Raw genomic sequence first — 23,437 nt, forward strand, 5'->3', positions numbered from 1 at the left:
TCCCGCTCAGCCCGAGCAGGGCACGACCACGCGGGGAAGAAGATGCAGACACACGGGGATCTGCCAATGGACCGCTGAGAGCTGGGTCCCGGTGTAGGTTGGCGCAAGCCAGGGAAAGGGTTCCCAGTGGGCTGCAGGCAGACAGCCGCTTGGGTTCCGCTCTCGCGGCTGACATTACCTGTAGCTTCCTATCTGACTCACGGCTCAGCAAGTCATTACAGTGCAGCTACACTGCCATGAAAGGAACACTAAGATTGCCTAATGCCTTGTGCAGAAAACACCGTGCAGGGTAACCGTCTAAATGCGAACCAACACGTTCCCGCACTAAAAGCTGCTGCAGGCATTTTAACGTTGAGCCGGGTATGACGCCCTCCGGGTATGACCATATTCCGCACGTAGGCAAACGTCTCCCTGATGTCATTGGGAGTTTTGCTTGCGTGAGAAGTATGGGATCAGGCTAATACGGGCCAGTGCCTCGGATCGGAGCCAGTTTCTCCGCTAAATCCTTCTCAGGAGCGGTATTACCGCAAAGCAGATCGCTGCGCAGCGCGAAAGCTTGGGCTTTCCCGGAACGGTCTCCTCTGGAAAGCCTGGTGGCTCAATGCGGGGTCGGCGCCTGCTCCCCGCCCAAGTCAATCGGAGTTGTCCTATTGGCGTCAATGGGAGCAAATGTCTCTGGGTTCTAGTTATTCTTACCCTGCTGGTCCAAGGGAAAACTCTCCCTCCCTTGGTCAGGACATCTTCACCCAACGTATGCACAGCACATGTACTTCCCAAGGCACTGGCCTCTGGGAGCTGGATGCAGCCTTTTCTCGCAGTAGCCCTGCACCCCATCTCCGCTTGCTAACACAGCTCCAGTTGCATCCTTCGCCGCGGCGGCATACAGGAGACACCTGTTGTTTGTTTAGATGCCAAGGTTCAGTGGCGCTCCCTTCCCTGAAATCTAGAGGCCCCTCTGGAGAATTGTCTCCGCTTTCCTTTCCTCCAGGCCTGATTAATCCTGTTTGCTGGAGGTACAGCTAGCAAGTCCAGCTCACTCCATGTATATTGCCCCTGTGACCCAGGAGTAAAGAGGCAATGGGTGGTTAGCAGAGCCTTACTATGTACGACAAAGAGTTCTGAGGGAAAATGACGCCGGTCAGTCTAGGTCCGCAACTCTTACAGGGCAGGTTTGCATTTACAAAGGGGCCGAAAGAGCTACATGGGCCGGTGTCTAATGCGTGCTACAGGAGGGCGCAACACAAACCCGTTCTGGGGACTGTTTAAAGGGCAATTCTGGTAGCCGGACATTTCTTAATTCGCACTCACACCCTCTATTTTCAAAGCAATGCGCATCCCCCAGACAAACAGGGCAGAGCCCGAGCTGGGTCAGCAACTCCCCACAGCCTGTTTAACTCTGGTTTCAAACGTCTCTATTTCCCTTTAATGTGAGATATTTGAATGATCCCGAAAGTATAAAATCCCCCCGCTCTTCGCACCCCGCCTGCAAGCAAGTCCCCTGAGCCGCTCCCTTTCCTCGCGGGCATTTTCCGGGTGAAATTCCACTCACGCCCTTCACATGGATTTTTATAAGGGCTGAGCAGGTTCCTTTCGAGTTAATCATTTGCGGATCTGCTGGGGAAAGCTGCCCTTCTGTAGAGGCCCTCAGTCCAAGTAGGGAGCGCAGGAAGAGCGAGGGAGTCTCCGACCCGTGCTCGCTTCTCAAGGGGGACCTGGGCTCAAACCCCTTTCATGGCAGCCCCTCGCGCCTGGAGAGGACACCAGAAAGGAAGGAAGACGCTGGAGAGGCTTCACTGCAAAGCCGAAGCGACAGCGCACCGTTCCGCTTCCCAAAGCGAATCCCTTCGTGCTGCCCCGTCCTTTGGTCATTACTGCGCCATTCTTCCTTGGAAAACACCTAACAAGGAAGCTTAAGCCTAGTTGTAGGAGGAGAACTGACCCAACAGGACGAGAGCCTCTGGACTTCCCTCACTCTGCTGCTCAGATGGGAGTGAGATCTCTAGGCCATGCTGAGCCCGACTGGGAATTTCAGCTCCAGTTTCACACTAAGTGAAATCCCAAGGTCTAATAGAAATTCTCGCTGCTGCTTTGCTGAAGCTGTCCTGGGGCGGACACTCGGGCACCAAGCTCCCTGGGACACACAAACAAACACGGATGTGGACAATGACACCGTATGGAGAGTTTGCTGAACATGTTTAATATTTCCATCACGGAGATGAAGGCGGGTACACAGGAACCTTTCCAGTCTTAGCTTACAAAGGAAAAAGAGTAAATCATTGAACGATAGAAAACAGGGGAAATGAACTCTGCTGTACAGTCCGACATGAAATTTAAGTCTGAGATGCATTTTAATACATAAAATTCAAAAATAAGGGTAAGATTTATATTACTGTATTTAGACCGTCAATAACTTAAAAATACAGTGGGAAATGTACATTCTTTTTACATGTTCCACAGATGGTTTGGTTTGTATTTATTATACATTCTCGTTAGGTTTAAAATAGCCAGGATGCTACAGGGCAGAGATATTGGTCGTTGGAGGGAATTCTAATTATGGGCATGGCTCTATTTGTATAAACATACATATCGACACACAGGGACTTGGCATGAGATCAGATATCGTAAATCTTTGATCCCTTACTTTAATCTGGAGGGGGGAAACAGGGGATCGGGAATCAGCTACAAAAGTACAGTTATAAAGGTTACCCCTGAGGAACAGAAACCAAAGCACATTGCAGAGAATTCAAATGGTTATTTACATTCATAAACTCAAGATGAAACCACTTCTGAAGAACAAAGCTATACGCCCTAACACTGAATATATATCAAGTCTGGTTTTCAGGTAGTTTTAAAGTGTACAAAAAAATCAGAAGATTTTTTTCGTACCTCCAGACTACAAAATTTGGTATACAAAATTATGTATTTAAGGCTAATATATAATTAATAAAAAGAAAACAACCAGGCAACATCTGAAATACAAGTATTTCAACTTTTAAAAATATTAAATTAGGATTTATTCGGAAAACGGCAATTAAAGAATTATAGCAAAACTTTTTCCCAGTAATTTCTAACTGGAGCAAAAATCTGTATGTAAGGACTACCCACGTCTAAATAATGTATTTACAGTTCAGCTGTTTCATGTACAGTGTGAGTGACCTGCTTTTTATTTTACAGTACCATTTTCCACCATTTGTTTACAATATATAAAATAGTTTTCAATTCATTAAAAATACATACAAAGTATTATTTACTGCTGTTTCCGTATATAAGCCACCTAGATCGCATTTTTCTTTTATTCAACCAAACAACAGTCCTAATCACCATCCCTGCCTGCTATGTAGAAATGGTGGCCAAGAAACAGATCTCGGCAAGATGGGATACAATCGATCTAACAGGTCTATGTGTGCTGGGACATACCGTTCACTAAACTTCGAAGTTGCTTTACTACGGTCTCTATTAGCTTCTGCTTGTCACGATCGTTCTTCCTGAACTGAGCAAAAATATTGTTCTTTTTGCTAGTGTCTTTCATTCTGCCAGAAAAAAAAGTAGATGACTTAGGCATGTTAGAAATGTCACTAAAATGAGAGACAATCGGACTGGCTAAAACAAATTCAGCGCTACTTTTTCTCTTTTAGATATGTTCACTTTGTGTTAACAAGAGTTAAAGGTTACAAAAATCGCTTTTGGCGTCTCTCTCACTCAGCTAGCTGTGTTTTTAAATTAAATCCCAGGCATAGAGACCCAGTCTTAACAAATACTACTTAAAAATGGTTTAAAATTATTAATGGAAACAGTACATAAACAGGAAACATAACACTAAAAATTACATTCGCAAATGAACAGAATTGAAGGCTGTTTAGATCCTTCTCCATCTGGTTCCATTTTTTAGTTCATTCTCAATGAAATGGTGTTCCATTCATTGATAAATTATCCGAAGTCTGTATTACTACTACTGAAACTTGAAGATGAAATATAGTGGTGATTTAAAAATGCAATACAGGAAACTATTGTCTAAATAAAAAACAATGGTATATGTATAACATGATAGGGAAATACATACCCTCTATGCACTCTGCAAAACATACATTCATTGCGGGAAAAGGAAAGAAAATCAGATAAAACATTTAAATCATAATATATTTATGATTCAGTTATACACAGGAGATTGACAAGTTGTTTTTAGCCAAAACATATATATATGCTCCCCTTTCGGTCTGTTTCTCAAATCTAATTAGCTACTGTAGATTCAAATATGAGAATGTGCAGAACACAGATTTAACACCGAGAGTTTTAAATGCTTTATTTTACAAAGTGGCAACTCGGTCCGTCCCCTGATGTAACTATACTGAGCTAAAAGGCACCGAACAACTTTGAATGAGACTGTGAGCTTTGAACACATTTTGGGACGTAACTATTGTTCAGTGGTGTTTTTGGTTTAATTTCCTAACCGTGATACCTTATTTTTCCCTGGGCACAGCAAAGCTGTGGGAAGATCGCGATACAGTCAATGTAATATAGTACTGATTTATAAAGCACAGTAACAGTTGGCATTTACATCTCTTTAAAACTGGGACAAAGAACAAATTGAAACGCACATTTCTAGATTCAGTTTTATACAATGAGCCTGACAATGTAAGAGAGGCTAGCGTTTTGCTGTTCATGTTAACGTGATCAGTAACTTTATGGTACAGACTAATCTTAAAGGAAAGGAGAAAGGGCAGAAACATTTAAGTTCTACTTCTCTTTAAAACAGAGGTAGCAAGAGCTGCTGGGAAAAGATCAGCAACAGGGACGTCGGCTGCCGGAATCACCCTGCATTCGGCTATTTCTCCTATTCACATTACCAGTAATATTTTCAAGAGAAACACCCCCCCCCCCAAGGTGTTTGTGCTACATACTCACTTCTCCAGGAGGGTAAGGGCTGTGCTTGGATTTACTCGTAAGTACTTAGAAGTAGGTTGACCATAATCAGCTAGGTAGGTTGACCAGTCCCACACCATAAAAAGGTCCAGAAGCTACATGAAGAAGACAAAGACAAGATGTAGATCCGCTGTTAAGATTCAGACCTACGTTTGTCTCTCTTCCTTTGGTGTAGAGGGGAGAATGATACGTATTAACATCCCCGAAGTACTAGCGATTTCTCAGAAAAGTGGCGCCCTAAAATGGATTTTAAAACAGTCCTACATCCCCACCAGGAAACAATATGATCACTCCAGTGGTGTTTGCAAAGCGGTTCTCACAGCGTTGGGGCTTTACACGGAATCGTTCTGCACAAGTCACTTAACATTCTTCACCAGAAATAAATAATTAAAAGCGAAGGGTTAGGCAGCAAACACCTTAATTGTTTAACCATCTCCCTTCTCTTCCGAACGCATTTTTCATTTCATTCCCGTGCTTGGGTCTACTTTATATTTTGATGGGCTGCTGCATGTAAACTAACCTAGCAGGAGAATGTTAATACTTTAAGCTTCCCAGTTTGCTAGCCCACCAGAACATTTTACCTTTGAAAGAGAGTTCGCAACTCTACTTTTTTCTACAGTAATTTAAACCAGAGGTTCAGATAATCTTAATTAAGTGCATTAAACAACCCCCGCTGGATTCTCCATGGTGACTGATCCTCCCCGGGATTGGAAAAGGGCGGGTTCACGATTCTGCTTGTTAGCCTTGGGAGCTCTTTTAGTCCAAACAAATATAAAACAAATTGAAAAAAAACAGGCCCTGTGTTTGGTGGCATTTTAAAATCGAATATTTGCTTTATAATCTCCCGTCAGAACTGTTGTCAAATATAAAAGTAATCTTTTAAAAGCTAATGTGATATCTAAACTAAAGCAGCAACCCCTTTATCCAACTTTAAAACCATAATCCCCTCTAAGCCAGTTAAAACCTACTTCCTTTCCACGTTTTAATTGTTTCAAACAGCTAAATACTTTACTACCTTCAGTTCGGCTTCCTATTTCTGCACCTTGTCGTTTTAATTTACTTTGTAAGCGAGGAGCTGTTGTTGCTTTTTTGTTTTGTTTTTGCTTCTTTAAACACTACAGAGGGCAAAAGAGCATTTCCACTATTTATTAGTGTGATTGCCTATTTGGCTGTAACGATGGGGAATGGGAAAATCCTGCAGTAGTGCCCGCTACTCTGTGATGTTCAACGAAAAGCTCCCCTGGACTCCCCCCAAACCAAAGGAGGCATTGCCCCGGTTGGGGCAGTTACTACAAGCACGCCCCTGATTTTGCTAGCAGTCACAGTCACTGGTTATTGCCCTGCTTGCGTAAGCTGCAAATGGAGCAAACGCTGATTTTCGATGCCCGCTAAACTTTCCCCCATCGCTACCTGAAGAGTCCAACTCGGAAACAAAAGAAAAAACCGCCCGGGAGGACGATTTTACAGGCCTCTTAGGCAAACCTCCCATTGACGTCAGTGGGAGTCTTGCCTGAGTAGAGACTGCAGGCTCAGGAGCCAGCAAGCTGGCTTACTCAATACACACGTAGTATCTTCGCAAAGGCAGGGCAGGCACCATATACTTTGCTCCAGAGGAGAAAAAAAAAAGCATCTTAACAAACGGAGCGCTGCAAGCAGAGCGAACTGAAAACGCCCACTGAAGTGAAGGGGCCGCTGGAAAGTCCATAGTTAGATCTGCCCAGTGATGCATTCATCAGTGGGTAGCCACTGAACTTTCTGGTTACCAGGACACACTGATACCCTGAGGAAAGGATCAGCCTAGAGACGTGCATCTGCTTTCATGTATGGTCCCAATCTTGCATTGCTAGTGTCTCAGTGGGAGCTTTGGGCGCCCCCATAAGACGGGGCGAGCCCCTGCAATTTGAATTCTGCTGAGCATCTGCCGAGGTAAAGACCACGGTTTTTCAACGGGCGGGCTGGGTCAGACTGTCGTCTTTTCGGAGCAATCGTGTCCCCTCTTTGCCATGGAGCACCGACTAAAACCAGGCGGAGCGGTTCACGCTTCTCCGGGGGCTAACGAGGCCGCACAGGAACCAGCAGTTCCTCTTACTTTATTGAATAAAGAGCTGCCGGAATTGAAGCTGCGGCTCTGCAATTCATTCTCTGAGTAGCAGAAAGGCGGTGCCACAGAACTGAGCTGCTCCTGCTAGCACACCCGAGTCCCACATGCAAGGCCTCTATCGAATACTTTATTCTTTTAAATGGAACAGTAAAATGCCACTAAATCTACAATGCAAAACACAGAGTCTGAAGGAAATGGGCAGCTCCTTTGCCAGTTACTGACACGTGAAAAATCCATTAGTAAGTAGAATGCAATCCTCTCAAATTAAAGTGAAAACCAAGATTCAAACCATAATTACAAAACTCGTGATAAACATGAGTCTGTGCTTCCCTGATCCCCACAGGTACCACACCATTCTTGGCTATTTTCCCCAGTAAAATGTCTCTCAAATGGCACTAGGCTTGGAGACGTTACCCCGCAGCTTCAAGACAAAGTTCATTTGTGACAACATCCCACATACCTGCAGAACAATGACTAAGTACTGGTCCCAACAATGCCTTGACAAAAGTTCCCTGGCAGCAGGTATGCATAGGAAATTAAACACTTTCGAAAAGTCTCTGAAGAGAGGCTTATCAAGTAGAATCAACAACTGCAGCTTGTGTGCTATTTTAAAATACTATATTCCCTCCCCTTCCCCCCAATGTTTTCTATTAGCCTAGTCCAGTGCTCACTAGTTCTAGGAAAGGGTCAGCGAATACAAATCCAATTTCCACCTTCCACATCTACAGTATCCACCAGTCCACTTAGGCCGCTTGTTTTAAGCCGTTCTGTTATCCAATCTTTCCTTGAGAATAATTTTGAGAAAAATTCCTGGTTTCAAGCCGGGGTCAGCTACACTGATGCAAAGCCAGGCTCTGAACCAGTCCAGCACACCATGGCTCAAATCCTCACTTAGGCAACGCCTCAAACCAACTCCTGAAAGTAGGTTTGGTTAATAATAAATAAACAACAACACTGTATTTTCCACGGAATGCATCCGATGAAGTGAGCTGTAGCTTATGCTCAAATAAATTTGCTAGTCTCTAAGGTGCCACAAGTACTCCTTTTCTTTTAACAAAAGTTTAAAATCTTTTCTGGACAACTACTGGGGAACAAACTTCCAATTCTCTTTTCTCATTCTACCCTTCTTTTACAATCAACTTTCCATCTATAGCAAAAAAGCCCCAATCACTGGTTGGGAGTGTTACAGTATTAAAACATATCCCTCAAAAAGAAAAATAATTCACCATAAACGATTTCTCATACTATTTCCAGCAAGAAATACCTACCAATCAAAGTCAGATGACTGAAGTAAAGTAATGGGATAATTAAACTCCATCAGACTGTATTTTTGACATGATGTCGAGTTCTGAAAATCAAATAATGAAGGCGCAAGGGAAGACTATAGGAGAGGCAAGAAAATGCTGAATAATAAGTCTCTCACTCATTTGCTATACCTTAATTTAGCATACTCCAGACTAAAATTTCCTCGATAACTCTCTAAAAGACACCATCTGGGCTCCAATTCCCCCCAACAAAGGGCTTCCAGATCTATTTTGACTGTAACATTGACTGTAACATTATCCAAATAAAGGACTGCTGTGACAATTCTGGCAGCTGTTAACTCAGAAATTCACTCCAGATCATTCAATCATATTTAAATTACCAGGTTTCCTTAAAATAACTAGACTGGACAAGACAAAATCATGGTTATTTTTAGATTTTTCTAAAAGGTAGGCAGATGGGGTGTGGCCAAGCTGGTTTAAGGAGACTATGTAACTATGGCAAGCCACTAGCAATATTATTATCTATTTGTATTATAAAAATGCCCAAAGCCCCCAGTCACCATCAGGGATCATTAGAGTGGGTTCTCTGCAAACACAGTAAAAGGCAGGCCCTGACTTGAAGAGTAACATGATAGAAGTTTAAATTTGGGAACCCAAGTCCTCTTTTAAAGTCTTGATATATTAATCAATTAATAACTAATACATTAATAACCATTAAGCCTTAAATACAAAAGGTGAACTAATGGCTTTTACATTTTAATTTTTTTTAAACTCTGTTAAATTTTATTATATTATATTCAGTTAAAATAAGGAACACATTACTTAAATTAATAATATCTACTCATTATGCTTGAATTAATATTATAATATTAACATTTGTTATACTTCCCCATAGATGTATAATGGATTGGTGAGATCCACATAGTCAGCACACTCAGTGGGGAGTTACCTAAACTAGCCAATATATTTACTGTTGTCTCACACTTCTCCAGGGAGCATTACAAGCCACAATGATGTCCATGAGTGTTAGATTTTATGTCTGAATATCTCATTTAAGTGAAAGATGAGTAAAAAATTAAGGATACTATATCATTTCCTATTGGTTACATATCTGGATATAGCTAAAGAACATGTTACTCCTGCTCAGGGTCAAATGCCAATTTGAGCAAATACTCACTCAGTTTAGCTCAAAAGTTGATTATTTAAGTTGGCACTGTAACATTATTCTTTAGTCAAACAATGCATTCTTTTGGGGATCCTCCATCATAAACACAGAAGATGCAGGTCTTTTTGAAAGGCAGTGGAATATCTGTGCACATTGAACAACTCAGCTCTTTGTGCAATGCATGGGAAGAGACAGGTGCCTGCAAATGAGATCCACATAGTCAGCACACTAGGTGGGGAGCTACCTAAACTAGCCAAAGGATGATGATGAGGAGAGGAGTGTGTGCTAAGCCCCAACCCTCTCATGGAGCTATGTGCCTAAGTTCAGGTTGCAGGGAAGTGCCTACTTCTACTTAAAAAGAAAAGGAGTACTTGTGGCACCTTAGAGACTAACAAATTTATTAGAGCATAAGCTTTCGTGAGCTACAGCTCACTTCATCGGATGCTCACGAAAGCTTATGCTCTAATACATTTGTTAGTCTCTAAGGTGCCACAAGTACTCCTTTTCTTTTTGCGAATACAGACTAACATGGCTGCTACTCTGAAACCTACTTCTACTTAGTGATCCATGAACAAGAACCAGCTGCCTGGAGTCAAGTGCTTACACACCTATAGAGTTTCTTGTGGAACCAAATTAAGCATGTATCAGAGGAGTAGCCGTGTTAGTCTGGATCTGTAAAAGCGGCAAAGAGTCCTGTGGCACCTTATAGACTAACAGACCTACTGGAGCAAAAAGATTTCCTGGGTGAATACCCACTTTGTTGGATGCATGTAGTGGAAATTTCTAGAGGCAGGTATAAATATGCAAGCAAGAATCAGGCTAGGGATAATAAGGTTAGTTCAATCAGGGAGGATGAGGCCCTCTTCTAACAGTTGAGGTGTGAACAAGGGAGGAGAAACTGCTTTTGTAGTTGGCTAGCCATTCACAGTCTTTGTTTAATTCTGAGCTGATGGTGTCAAATTTGCAAATAAACTGAAGCTCAGTAGTTTCTCTTTGAAGTCTGGTCCTGAAGTGATTTTGCTGCAGGATGGCTTTCTTTAAATCTGCTATTGTGTGTCCAGGGAGGTTGAAGTGTTCTCCTACAGGTTTTTGTATTTTGCCATTCCTAATACCTGATTTGTGTCCATTTATCCTTTTACGTAGGGACTGTCCAATTTGGCCTATGTACATAGCAAAGGGCATTGCTGGCACATGATGGCGTATATTACATTGGTGGACGTGCAGGTGAATGAACCGGTGATGGTGTGGCTGATCTGGTTAGGTCCTGTGATGGTGTCGCTGGTGTAGATATGTGGGCAGAGTTGGCATCGAGATTTGTTGCATGGATTGGTTCCTGAGTTAGAGTTACTATGGTACGGTGTGTAGTTGCTGGTGAGAATATGCTTCAGGTTGGCGGGCTGTCTGTGGGCGAGGACTGGCCTGCCTCCCAAAGCCTGTGAAAGTGAGGGATCGTTGCCCAGGATGGGTTGTAGATCACTGATGATGCATTGGAGAGATTTTAGCTGAGGACTGTATGTGATGGCCAGTGGAGTTCTGTTGGTTTCTTTCTTGGGCTTGTCTTGCAGTAGGAGGCTTCTGGGTACATGTCTGGCTCTGTTGATCTGTTTCCTTATTTTCTCATATGGGTATCATAGTTTTGAGAATGCTTGGTGAAGATCTTGTAGGTATGTCACACAAAATAGTCATGATGGTGCCTCTCCACCCTCCTCCAGTTTTGAATGGGACCTGATTCAGTAGGCATGCTCAGAGGCTGTTTACCAGATTAGGCCCCACACCTGAATTATGTGGCCGAACACCTGTCTTTCCCTGGTTTGTGAATTGTTCTGGGGTTTAGGCAGAAGACTGGTGTCTAGATGCCTAGAGGGGACAGCAGCGTACATGCCTAGAGGCAGAAACCTAGGTGGCTAGGGAACCTGTACTCTGAAAACTTAGTGTTGAGTGAGTTTAAGTGCCTGCAGTGAGACTTTTGTGGATTGCAGCACAGCCAAAACTGGGAGTTACACACCTAAACCATATTGAAGTGCCTAAATCTGGGGTTTAGGTACAGAAGTACCTTTGTGGATCTCACCCTAGCTGCTTTGGAAAGTCAGATAGGGTGAGTTTCTGAAGTAGCTAGATCCCAGAACTTTATGGGTTTGGTAGATTAGAACTAGGACTTTACCAATTTGCCTCAGAACAGAAGTCAATCAGTGGAGTTTATGAAGCACAGATTATGTTCAGACCAGCCTTTGATGCATGCTAGGCTTGCTGCTGCATGTTTATTTTTTACTTATTTTTATTACAGTAGTGCCCAGAGGCCCTAATTTGTATTGGAACCCTACTGTGATGAATGCTGTAAAAGCATACAATAAAAGACAGTGTGTACACCAAAGAGTTTACAGTCCAAAGGGGGACAAGATGTCACAAGTGGATGGAGAACCAAGGAGAGTGGAAGGACAAGGATAGTAACAAATATTAACCAACAGTAGAGTCTGGAGGCTTTGCTTTCTTAATAAAATAAGCAAACAAGATATACTAATATCTTAGTATGGATATTAGAGATAACACTATCTCACCTGCCTACCTTTACCACTAGGAAGTTTACCATAGGCACCACATTAGAGGTGGTTTTTAAGAGACCAACTTCAGCCTTCTCTGAGTGGTTATACTATAATCTAATCTGTGGTCTAAAGCCCTTGGCCACTGATGAGGTTAAAGTGTTAAAGTTAAAAGTAAAGGACTACTTGTGGCACCTTAGAGACTAACAAATTTATTAGAGCATAAGCTTTCGTGAGCTAGTGAGCTGTAGATTTGTTAGTCTCTAAGGTGCCACAAGTACTCCTTTTCTTTTTGCGAATACAGACTAACACGGATGCTACTCTGAAAGTTAAAAGTGTTTCCCCTTTCCTGCTACCATCATCTCAGTCTTTTCTAGACCCAACTTCTCTTGGTCTAGCTGCTGATTGCTTCCAGGCACTCATGTCTTAGTGATAGCGAAGGCCCTGTTGGAAGATTAGGGCCCTGTTAAGCAGGGATACTTGCTCGTATTCCTAAAAACAGGCTTATACACAATATTTTTCCCACACAAAGGTCTTACTTTCAATGTGGAGCAATGTACTATCTTCTTCAGTGCCTTAGGAACATCCTGTGCACTCCAAACCTGTTTCAAGGTACAGAGAGGAAACAACTGGGATGGTCCAGTCGTTAGGGTGCAAGTGTAGGATTTGGGAGGCATGGCTTCAAGTCCCTGCTCCAGCACTGACTTCCTCTGTGACCTTGGGCAAGTCACTTAGTCCCTCTTTATGAGGATAAATACATTACAGATTGTGAGATGCTCAGAGAGCATGGTACTTATATGAGTGCCAGGTAAGTGCCTAAGAAAGATAGAAACTGGAGTATCAGCAAAGGGAGTGTCAGGTGCTAGTACAGTTCCCCCACAGCCCCTACATGGTCAAATGGCTACACAGCAGCCAGACTCATCCTGATAAGTTTACTGAGCTAAAGCAGCTGCTGCTATATTGTTGCAGAGAACCATGAAGGACCTGCAATCAAATGACACATGCCATCCAATCATAACTCCCCTGCTGTTTCTGTACACAGGTTCAGGGGATCCAGTGCGACAATTATGCACTGCTGCTGGAGTAAATGGGACATAAAGACAGAAGTTGCTGAAGGATGGACTGCTGTTGTGTACAATTCTATACTTGTGCATTTTTCCCACTCACAGCTGCATGTATTGCTGTGACATACTGCTATATGTAATGGGCTTTGACAGCATGTACTGTACAGTGTGGGTGGGCAAGAGCTGCCTGGTGTGCTATTCTTTGGATCCATGTCCTGGCCATTCATGTCACCTGCATCTGATTTGGTGCTTGGCAAATGTACTGTCAATGCAGGCAATTTGCTAGGGAGTAGGGCTGGCAAGCAGCCAACACACTAGCAGGGACAGATAGCTGATTCCAGGAGCATCAGATGCAAGGGAAGTATCTTCATATCAACCCTTACCCAGCTCTTAAGTCTCCTTCAATCATATGACCAGGTGTATATGGGGACTCTGCAGAGGTACCAGACATAGATTCCTGCACAACTTTTACTTCCTTGTGCAGGTTTTCCACTGTGCATGACAATCATGAATTCTCTTGCAAATAAGCAGGGAATTTTTACATGGGAGATGGCCTGGAGCATAATCTATATTCTCATAGATGAAAACAGTAATAGCAATTTTATGAGTATTGCATTCTTCATGGTATTTTAACTTACTCTTTGAAACATGAAGCTAACAGTTATCCACTAGCCTATGCAGTCTTTCACGAAAGAGCATGGGAATTTATGTGATGACTACAGGAAGGTTCCCCTTTTATTAATAGAATGGAAACATATTGAGAATCACACCTATACTGTTTTTTAAAAAACAGAAGAACGACAGGATTAAAGAGATCTTTTGCTCAATTCATAAAAACACGTATATATAGATAAGATGTCACGAAAATCTGACATTTGCTTGCTTCTTCAACAGAAAAGCAAGATGAAAAAGAACAAGACTTTTCCTACATTAGCTATTTTTTGTTCACCATAGGACACCTATTAAAATTATCTTTTTGTGCGTCAGGGATTAGGTGCATGCAAAACCACAATAAGAATAAAGATTCAACATGTGGTGAAGTTACGCAATAACCAAGATTCCTCACCAAGGTAGATGTAATGGTAATACTGTTTTTGGATTTGACTTAAGACATTGACATGAGTCATAATACAGCAGATGTAATATGTTAAATATGGTAAATTGCACTGAAATAAAGGAGGCTTGTAATTCTTGGGGATTTAAATCCTGTAATTAATATTAACACGGAACAGGACAAAATGTATTGAGGGCAGGTCTAATCACAAAAAAGGCTAATTCTGCCAAAAATGGAAATCAACTAAAAATATAAATTGTTGATTGCCTTACAGGTTTACGTGATCCCACCCAGTGCTTTCTGAATTATGGGCCATAAGTCTCTGGAGAATTTGCTGGTCACTGGTTCTGGCTTTCCTTGCTTCCAGCTGCCACAACACATTTAAGACAACTAAAATTACATTCACTATTTTCCTAATGCTACTTTTCCCACTAAAGTAGCTGCTGTAGTTGCTACAGGAACATTATGTGATTATGACTGGAAGAGCGGTGGTCTATCTAATGGAGAATGGATCACAGTGATAGGCATGGTAATAAGAGAAATAAATGCATGTAATTAGAGATGTCAGTAGGAAATGAAGTGTTATTTTTCCATCTGTTTATGAAGTACTAGCTAAATACAGTTAACAAATACTTAAAAAATATACAGTTCTATAAAGTCAGATTTCTAGTGTCGAATATTGACACCCACACTGGTTCTTGAGAAGAAACAGCTGATTTCCTTTTAAAAGTGTAATGGGAAATTTTTTCATGTTAGCTGTAAATTTATCTTCTCAAAGATAACATGTATAGCAATCCTTCAGACTGGATGGGTCCTTCCCCTCTCCAGCTTGGAGGTAGTGCAGAGCTGTAACTTGCAGCTCCCCTCCACTCCCCATCACACACACACGGATCCACCTGTCTACCTCTTATCAGAACAGATTTAGCACAAGGCTGACAAATACTGTCATATATACAAAGATAACTATATTCATAATGTGACATGAGAAAGATTTTGCTGTAAACACTTTATCCCAAGATTTTCTCCTGTAACCTTGATGGAAAACAAGAGTGGGCCGAGACAGTGAGGCAAGTTACATCTGAGAAGAGAAATTTACAGATAAGCAGAACAAATATCCCTGTTAAGAGAAATATCAAGCTATTATCAAGCTAGAGCATATCTGTCAGCCCCTCACACTGTGACATAGATAACAAGGAATACGGAAAGGGGAGAGCATAGAAACAACTCCACATACAAGTGCGTGAGAAAGGAGGAGGAGCAAGGGGAAAGTTCCAAGCACTCCCCAGATAGAGAAGCTAACGAAAAAATACTATAAAATGTCACTAACGACTTTTGCCACTTCTTGGAGGATTTGCTTATGGAAAAGATGAGTCTGAGGAGGAGACCTTCTGGGTCCAACTTTTGGTGAACATCAGGACTGATGATTTTCTCTGCTGAGGCACATGCTCTTCCTGCATACAAGGTAGCTGTTGCCTGTGCTATGTTACCCTCTGGGGGTATCATGTTCCCAGGTTTATATACTCCTACTAGCAGTCTTTTGCTACTTTTCTGCCCCTGTATCTTGAATGATACCTATGAAAAGATGCTGTGATTTTCTGAGAGTCTTGGTCCTGTCAATGTATTTTCTAAATGCTCTTCACACAACTAATACATGCCCTACACCTACACTCTTTCAGGTGAGCTGGATTTGGACAACAGAAAAGCTATGCCATCTCTTGCATCATGTGGACTGATACAGCTCCTTTTAACTGAAAGGTTTCTGATATCTTAAGTACCACTTGTAGAAGATAGTGAACTGTTTCTCAATTAAAAGAGCTCCCAACTCAATTGATGACTATCAAGAATGGTGTTTTGATCAACATGAAATGTTGTAGTAAGACTGATCCCATAGGTCAAAAAAAAGTTCTATAAGGGCTTTAGGGATAAGGTTCAGGCTCCAAGTAAGGTAGCTGTGAATATGTTACGGTTTCTAAGCTCTTGCTGTCTTCCAATAACAGGTGATATATGACTCCCTGGGAATTGATTTATTGTAATCGATGCTCAGTAATGCATTAACTGCTGCTATTCAGAGCCTTAAGCAGCTCAGTCTGAGTCCTTCAGATAGGCCATCTTATAAGTATAGAAAATGTGTGGGAAGGAGTTTTTGTATGTGGAATTCTTGAAGCTGCATCACTCTGTGAACCTAATTCACGTCTCAAATACACCACAGTCATGCACTTTTTCTTCGAGGTAGTTAAGTTGTTTATCACCTGCTCTGAATATACTTTAGGATTTTCCTTTCTACCTGTAGGCTCTTAAATTCAGTTTGGAGGGATCTGCATATATTATTGGAACCTTAATTAGCAGATATATTTGCAGTGATTGTCTTAGTGAGACCTGAATCCTCCTTTGAACTATCCTTGAGAACCAGAGTCTTCCTACATTCAAATATTCATTTTTATTAATATATTGCAAATAGCTACATATTTATACTGTAAGCAACAAAATTTTATGTCTCCACTGTGGCTGGTTCTTTTCAGGTGCATAATAGTTGTTTTCCCCTTTTGTTTTTGGGCACAATCCTGCTTGGGAGGTCCCCTACGGCAGCTAGGGCTAGTGCAGTGCTGGCCAGCAAAGAAGGGAATGTGTGCTGCTGCGCCAATTAGAGAACAAACCCAGATAATTTCTCTTGAAGTAATTCTAGAATAATTTTAAATGATCTAAATAGCAGGGTACAGATTGAATGGTGCCATTCTCTGTGTTTTGCTATCAACTGAACCAACAAATAGCTTTGGCTTGCCTAGGTAGGTACAAACTATGTGAGAGTTTGTGAGAAAGACGAGTTGCATATATTTGCTACTTTAGAAGCCTGTTTTGATTTTTGTGAACTTAAAGTCACATACTGAAAGTATAATTATTTTTTACTGCTTTGGTTTTAGTTATACCGTTTCTATCCACTTTCTTTGAACACAAGAAGGATATCTCTTATGCTAAACAGTTTATTAACCCCTAATTACCCAGTTACTTCTAGACTTGATTGCATGTGTAATTACCTTTTGTCAGGTACAATTTGCCTGATAAACATGTCAGAACACTTGCTGCTTAGTCTGTTTCAACAGATAAATGCTGTCTTTCCACAGCCTTGGGGCATAATTAACAGAGAAAAAAGGCAGTTATAAAAACACACAGAAGCTGATTCACTAAGGCAGGAGTTCACAGCATGCAGCCCGCCAAGGCCTATTTCATGGCCTGCCATGCTTGCCTGAGCGCTTATTGAGTTCCAACCTGCTGTGACAGGGCAACAGTTGTAACACTGAAAAACTGTGATTTAACGTAAGTTTCCACATGAACTTCAGAATGGAGTGGCCATGATATCTACTTGAAAAAAATGAAAGTGAAGCACCAGATAATGATACTGGTAGAACTTCCGTGAGGATCAGTATCATATGTATATGTTTACGTACGGTGTTTGGTATGGTGCTAAAAGAAAAAAAAAAAGAAAAAACCTAAAAAGGAGATGGGGGGGATTCAATTAATTAAAAAAAGTTGTGAAACTTATATTCTTGGGATTTTAACTGTGACTCATCAGGGCTCAGTAGACTCTAATTTCTTCACAAGAGTGTTTATGAGTTGTGTACCCATGCACTATGGGGAGTGCAAAAAGAAATCCCTACCTGACCTCTGGATAACCCAAACAGGAGATTAGCCCATTTCCAAGCAAAGTAGGTTGTCGCACTGTTAGGCCAATTGCTTCTATTGACACTTTGCATAAACATCTTACACAGGGTGATCAGAAAGGACTGTTATGCCATTAACGTTCCTTTTTATTTTTTTATACCTAAGCCCTACAGAATAAAAGCCTTTCTGAGTTAGGGATAACAAAAGGGTCAAAAGGCCACAAACATTCTTCTAAGTAGGTACAAATCTGGAAAGGTTAAATTAATTGAAAAGTGCAAATTAGAACTTTTTCAGTATCTTGAGAAAAAAATCAATTCTTAGCCAGTTTACTCTAATTTGACATTAATACTGGTATACATGCTTTAAACTACGGCAATGCATCTATATTTACTTTTAAATATTGAAAACTCTCACATCTTCATCTTAAGAAACAGCAAGCTATTTAATCTTCTTAGCCAATCAGAAATCTAAACAGATATTTAATTATTACCATTAAAATCCTCATGGAGAATAGCGTTAAAATTGTACAAAAGAAAATATTTCCTGCAATGCTACAATTTAATCCCCCTCACCACAATTTACTTATAATTTACACCCCATACGGTTTGCACTACATAACAAAATACTTAACATTTTCCTTACTTTTGTTTTTGCTTTGATCAGAGATGGAAACAATCTCCTTTTAATAGTATAAAAGCCACCTGCTGGGCATTGCAGACTACAACTAATTGGTAAATTCTTTGAAATTTAGATATAATGGTTTGTGACCTTTTTAATTAAAAAACCCCAGAACCTAAAAGGCTGGGTGAACTCTTCCAGGAAAATAATTCTGTTGAGCCTATACAATTATGAGCTAGCCTAAGACACTTTTGAACAGAGAATACAGATTAACTATATATGTGCGTTTTAAATATGGATCTATAGCTTTTCTTCTAAATATTTGCTTGTAATTGTTGTAAATTATATATCTATTTTAAATAGATAAGATAAGTATTGCAAGTATATTAACACCACATTTATTATTATTTTAATTGTGATAGTGCCTAGAGGCTTCAATGAGGGATTGGGTCCGATCATGCCAGGCAATGTACACACATCACCCACCTCTAACAAAGTCCCTGCCTGAAAGAGCTTACAGTCTACATAAAAACACTGTCCTTCATTCAGAAGGATCCAAAACTCTGCAGACTATATAGGAAATATTTCAACCATCAACAAAACGAAGACCTTACAGGAGTGGATGACACTAGCCGTTCTACACCAACAACACTGTATGATACTATGTTGATAATCATTGCATAAAAGTGTAAGGAAAAATTGTTCTAGAACAAACAAAATCCCTTCCATTGTGAATGTGCACATGAATATGTTTGCAATCTAAACATTTTAAACATATCAGGCAAAATCTTTTCTTTTACTTATTAAAAGAGCTTGCTGAAGTGAATGGGACTACTTGTGTAAGGATTTGATTACTAGTGTTATTCTGTGAACTGTGTAAAAAAAATCTTCTCAGTAGGTATGATATCAAATCTATGAATTATGAGATTCCAACTACATTCTTTGGTATTTACGTCACTTCCCTGAATTACAGAGATTCACTCCAGTAATATGTGCACCATCTACTATTCTTACTCAACTCAGCTCAAGCAGTATTTTCAAAGCATAGCTGATTTGGAGGAGCTTCAAAGACCTAGCCACATCAGTAGTATTTGAAGGAAGCAGGAGAGTAAGGGACAGTATCCATCTTCTATATTAGTTCCTTAGTTCTAGATAATTATGCACACTACTTGAGCACAACTTTAATGGTTTATGATATCACGGAAACATCTCAGTGGAACTGTTACTATAGCCCCATTAGATTGTGAAATCTGAAGAAGGGACAGTCTTTTTGTTTTGTTTGTACAGTGTCTACACAATGGGGCTCTGGCTCCACAGCTGTGGCTTATAGGCATATTCACAATACAAGTAATAAAATAATAATAAAAATAATAATGTCTTCTTTAGTCAGTGGGTATAAAATATAAACAAGCACAATGCTTTTGTGTACAATATATATATCATTATTCATAATAAAATCATAATAATTAATAAACTCCAGTTACAATATTTTCAGGTTTTATATGAAAAAAGCTTCAGACAAATAATGTCAGTTCACAAAATGTATCCTTTACATATTTACTGAAGCATAAACACCCATGAAATTACCTTCTACAAGAGATCTGAAAAGCATGGGAGCAAAAGGAAGCAGAACTGAATATTTTTTTTTACACCAAATAAACAGCAAAAATGTTTAAAAATACAGATATGCAACTTAAACCTGCTAAGAACAAGAAAAAGTTCACTAACAGTAGAATAATACCAGCACAAACAGCTCTAATTATCACTTCATCTCTTCAATGCTGACAAATATCACTTTAGCCTTGTTAGCAAGTCTGCCTGCCACTTGCCAAAGTATTTTTTATTTATTCCTGGTGACTTATTTTGTGAATGTAGTGAATTTTAAAATCCTCTCACTGATCACATAACAGGAATAACACACACTAGTATAATATTTCAAAGTGTAAATTGATCTTTCAATCAGTGAATGTCTCTCTATAGTTTATGCTACCCTTTTTCTGGATCGCTCACCATCTAACGAATATGCTTTCAAAGTGATGTGCCAGGAGTTAGCTATGCAATTCCCATTAGTGTCAATGGGAGTCGCAGGGTAAATTCCTGGGCATGCTTTGAAAACTGACCTCTAGATTTTCAAAAGCAGGGCAGTTTGTGTATTAGCAAGGCAATGTCTTGAGTATCCAGTTTTTAGAGCACTGCACTTAAGTTTCATGGTTTTCAAAAAACTTAAATATTACATTTAGAAATTGTACTTTAAGAGAACACTTAAACATTTACCAAAAAATGAAATCTTACTTTTACATTTAAATACTTACATCTGTTTCAAATTTATGTCCGTAAGTGAAGATAGTAGCTGTCACTATCTTGAATGTTAGGGTATAATCTCTCACACATTTGTAAGTGTATAATATGTAAACTCAGAGGTTATGACATCTGAACCAGAGGGAACTGTTGTTTTGCTTAGAAAAAAGCCAAAAGTTCAAACTAATCCTTTATAACCTAAATTCTCCCAAAGGGCAGAATACTTTCCTAAAATCTGGACCTTGAGGTATATTCGTGAGATGCCTGGTCTTGTTACATTCATGAGTAAACCCAAATACACCTCATACTTCAAATGAATTTAGGACTGTCTGCAGAAAAAAAATGCATGCTGTTGGAGTTATGTGAACAAGCTTGCTGCTCTGTTAGCATAACCAGAAAAAAATTCAGCTCCTACAACTTTTGCAAATCCCATTAATACTTTAAGAAGACAAGGTCTCCTGAAAAAAGTTGCTGTGAAGTAGTAATTGAAGCAAATATAAGTAGGCGGGCCAGTACAATATATAATATAGCAATACAATACAAAGATTTGTGTAATTACAGTGCAAATAATCTTTATTATAAAGTGCCTTCTTCCTCATCATTAAAGAATAATGGACTAGTAGCAAAACAAAAAAAACCAAAAAAACCCCACTGTCTTTTGAGTTTAGAAACAGACAAGAGTTTCAAAAGCAGCAGTCTGGCAGACAGTCAGTCTCCAGAGGGCAGGGGTTCTGGCCAAATTGTTCCTGCGTAGTCGGTTAGCCTGTATACCAAGTCCCTTCAAACAAAGCCTAAAACTATGTCACTGATAAAATTTGGGTGGATGAAAAATTGTGGATTATGCACATTTCAGGGTCATTCACCAATTTCTGAGTTTATGACGCAAAGGCATGCGCTGTGAAAGATCATGTAGGGAATTATGTGCACAGCCCCCCAAAACAGAATTTATACCTCTGTACTGCACAGTGTTTTCAAAATCTAACTTGTATGCTATAATTATGAGGAAACATTTACAATATTATAGCTGAATTTAAAGCTGTAACTTTTATGTTGTCTTTTTTTTTATAGAGGTTTATAAACTCTATTTTGGGTTGAAATATAGCATGTAATATCTGATCTGGAGAGTGAATTTTTACCCACATTGGGTTTATATAGCTATATTCTTCTATAAGAAGCTATATTTTACTATAAGTTGATTTTTTAACTACATCAGGTTTAAAACTGGCTTAATCATAAATACTTTGCTTGTTTTGAAAAATGAAGATTGAAAAGTGCCATATTATACATATGGCACAGAAGTTTCTTTTAATAACATTTGTTGTATCTGTACTAAAACTGTGTCATGTGCCTCAACCTTTTAGATAATGTGCATTTACGGCTGCTGCTACCGAGGAATAATAAAATCCATCATTTTAATCAGAACCACTTTGTTTTCCTCTAAACGCTGTCTAAACTTTGGTGTAACTGGAATATGCTATTTCAAGTCATGTTCACTGTATAATCCATTATTTTCAAAGGGGGGTACACTGTCAGCATGCCATTTGGATATCTTACTACTAGCCACTGGGAACTGCTAGCATATCCAGTGAATGGGTTCTATGTGACTCTCCCCTTAAACAAAGAACTATTGTCTTTGGGCATATATTTTGCCTTAACTTCAGCATTATCAATGTAGGTCTCTCTAGGTATCTACAACCTTAGTTTACACAGATTCTTAACCAACAAAAAGTCAAACTGTCTGGAAAAATACCATTTTGAACAAGCTAATCCAATTTGTCTTTGTATACATGAACATCAAATCTACAAAGTGAATCTATTATACTATAGAACTAAACACTGAAGTGTTCTGCCCAAGAGTGCAATAATCCTAGTGTGAAGCTTGAAACTCTAGTCAGGTTATTTCTAGGGATTGAAAGTTTGGTGTTTTGAAGACATAGCTATGATCTGAGAATGTGGCTAGGTAAAATGACATAAAAGGGAAGACAGTTTAAGCATTGTTTGTGGAAGTCCAGTTCTGATGTGACCAACTGTGACATAAGAAGCTTTAAAAATATTAAACTGTGTAGGAGGCAAAAAAGGATTTCTTCACTTCAATTTGTGAAGTCCCAATCAGCAGAACTGTTCCAAGAAGTAAACAGTCTGGTTAGTATGGATTGTTCATATCTCATGACAGAGTTGAGAATCTCTTTCTGTGGGGAATTTTCCAATTATTATGCAATAAGATTTTTCAGATTCAGTCCAAACTATAAGTCACATAAACCAGAGCAAGCTATAAAATGGAGTTGTTTCTAGGAAGAATACTGAGATTGCGCTAGCTATGGTGGTTCATGATGATACTGCCCTAGCACTGGATGCTGATGAGGTGTCTACCCAGATCCTTTAAGGCATTTTCTTTGAGGGGGCTCTTGACTCTGGAATGTCCTGCCCTCCCACCCCCACAGAGTTCATTGACCTTCTGGATATGCTAGAGAGTTTATCTGTTTCTGCAGAGGTTAATTGGGGCTCTGCAGTCGGTGAAGGCAAGTAGTTTGTTTTGGTGGTGAGTCTTTCTTATTTTTTTTGTTTGGCTCTATAAAGTAAGTGCCTTTGTTTCACTTGAGCACTCAGAAAACTGTAAATCTAAATACAAGAAATAATGTAAAGACTAACACTGAGGTAAGTAACATGGTCCAGTGTTGTGGATTCCTGTGTTAGATGACCATCAAAACCTCCAACATCTGGCATCAAAATTAGTACAATACATCACTGAGGTCAGATT

The 23,437-nt window shown here is 40.0% G+C and overlaps 1 protein-coding gene and 1 long non-coding RNA gene across 11 annotated transcripts in view; both read right to left on the reverse strand.

Moving 5' to 3' along the window:
* Window positions 1-2,176: 2,176 nt before the first annotated feature.
* The window catches only part of EXOC6 (exocyst complex component 6), a 187,648-nt gene continuing 166,387 nt past the window's right edge, over window positions 2,177-23,437 (reverse strand). For 7 of the 10 annotated variants that reach the window (XM_043518193.1, XM_043518192.1, XM_043518194.1 and 4 more), the window contains 3 exons: window positions 4,903-5,015; window positions 4,061-4,072; window positions 2,177-3,530 (listed from right to left, as the gene is read on the reverse strand). In XM_043518193.1, the coding sequence (XP_043374128.1) occupies window positions 3,398-3,530; window positions 4,061-4,072; window positions 4,903-5,015 (258 nt within the window). In that variant the 3' untranslated portion in view covers window positions 2,177-3,397. The remainder of the gene's footprint in view (window positions 3,531-4,060; window positions 4,073-4,902; window positions 5,016-23,437) is intronic. The other 3 variants (XM_043518195.1, XM_038409912.2, XM_043518197.1) reach the window with 1 other exon arrangement.
* On the reverse strand, window positions 5,981-10,185 carry LOC122460919. The gene is made up of 2 exons (XR_006282537.1): window positions 9,999-10,185; window positions 5,981-9,793 (listed from the first exon to the last, which is right to left on the reverse strand). It is a non-coding gene; the product is annotated as an uncharacterized LOC122460919 (long non-coding RNA).

This window comes from Dermochelys coriacea, chromosome 7, assembly GCF_009764565.3.
Source record: "Dermochelys coriacea isolate rDerCor1 chromosome 7, rDerCor1.pri.v4, whole genome shotgun sequence".
Taxonomy (NCBI): Eukaryota; Metazoa; Chordata; order Testudines; family Dermochelyidae; genus Dermochelys; species Dermochelys coriacea.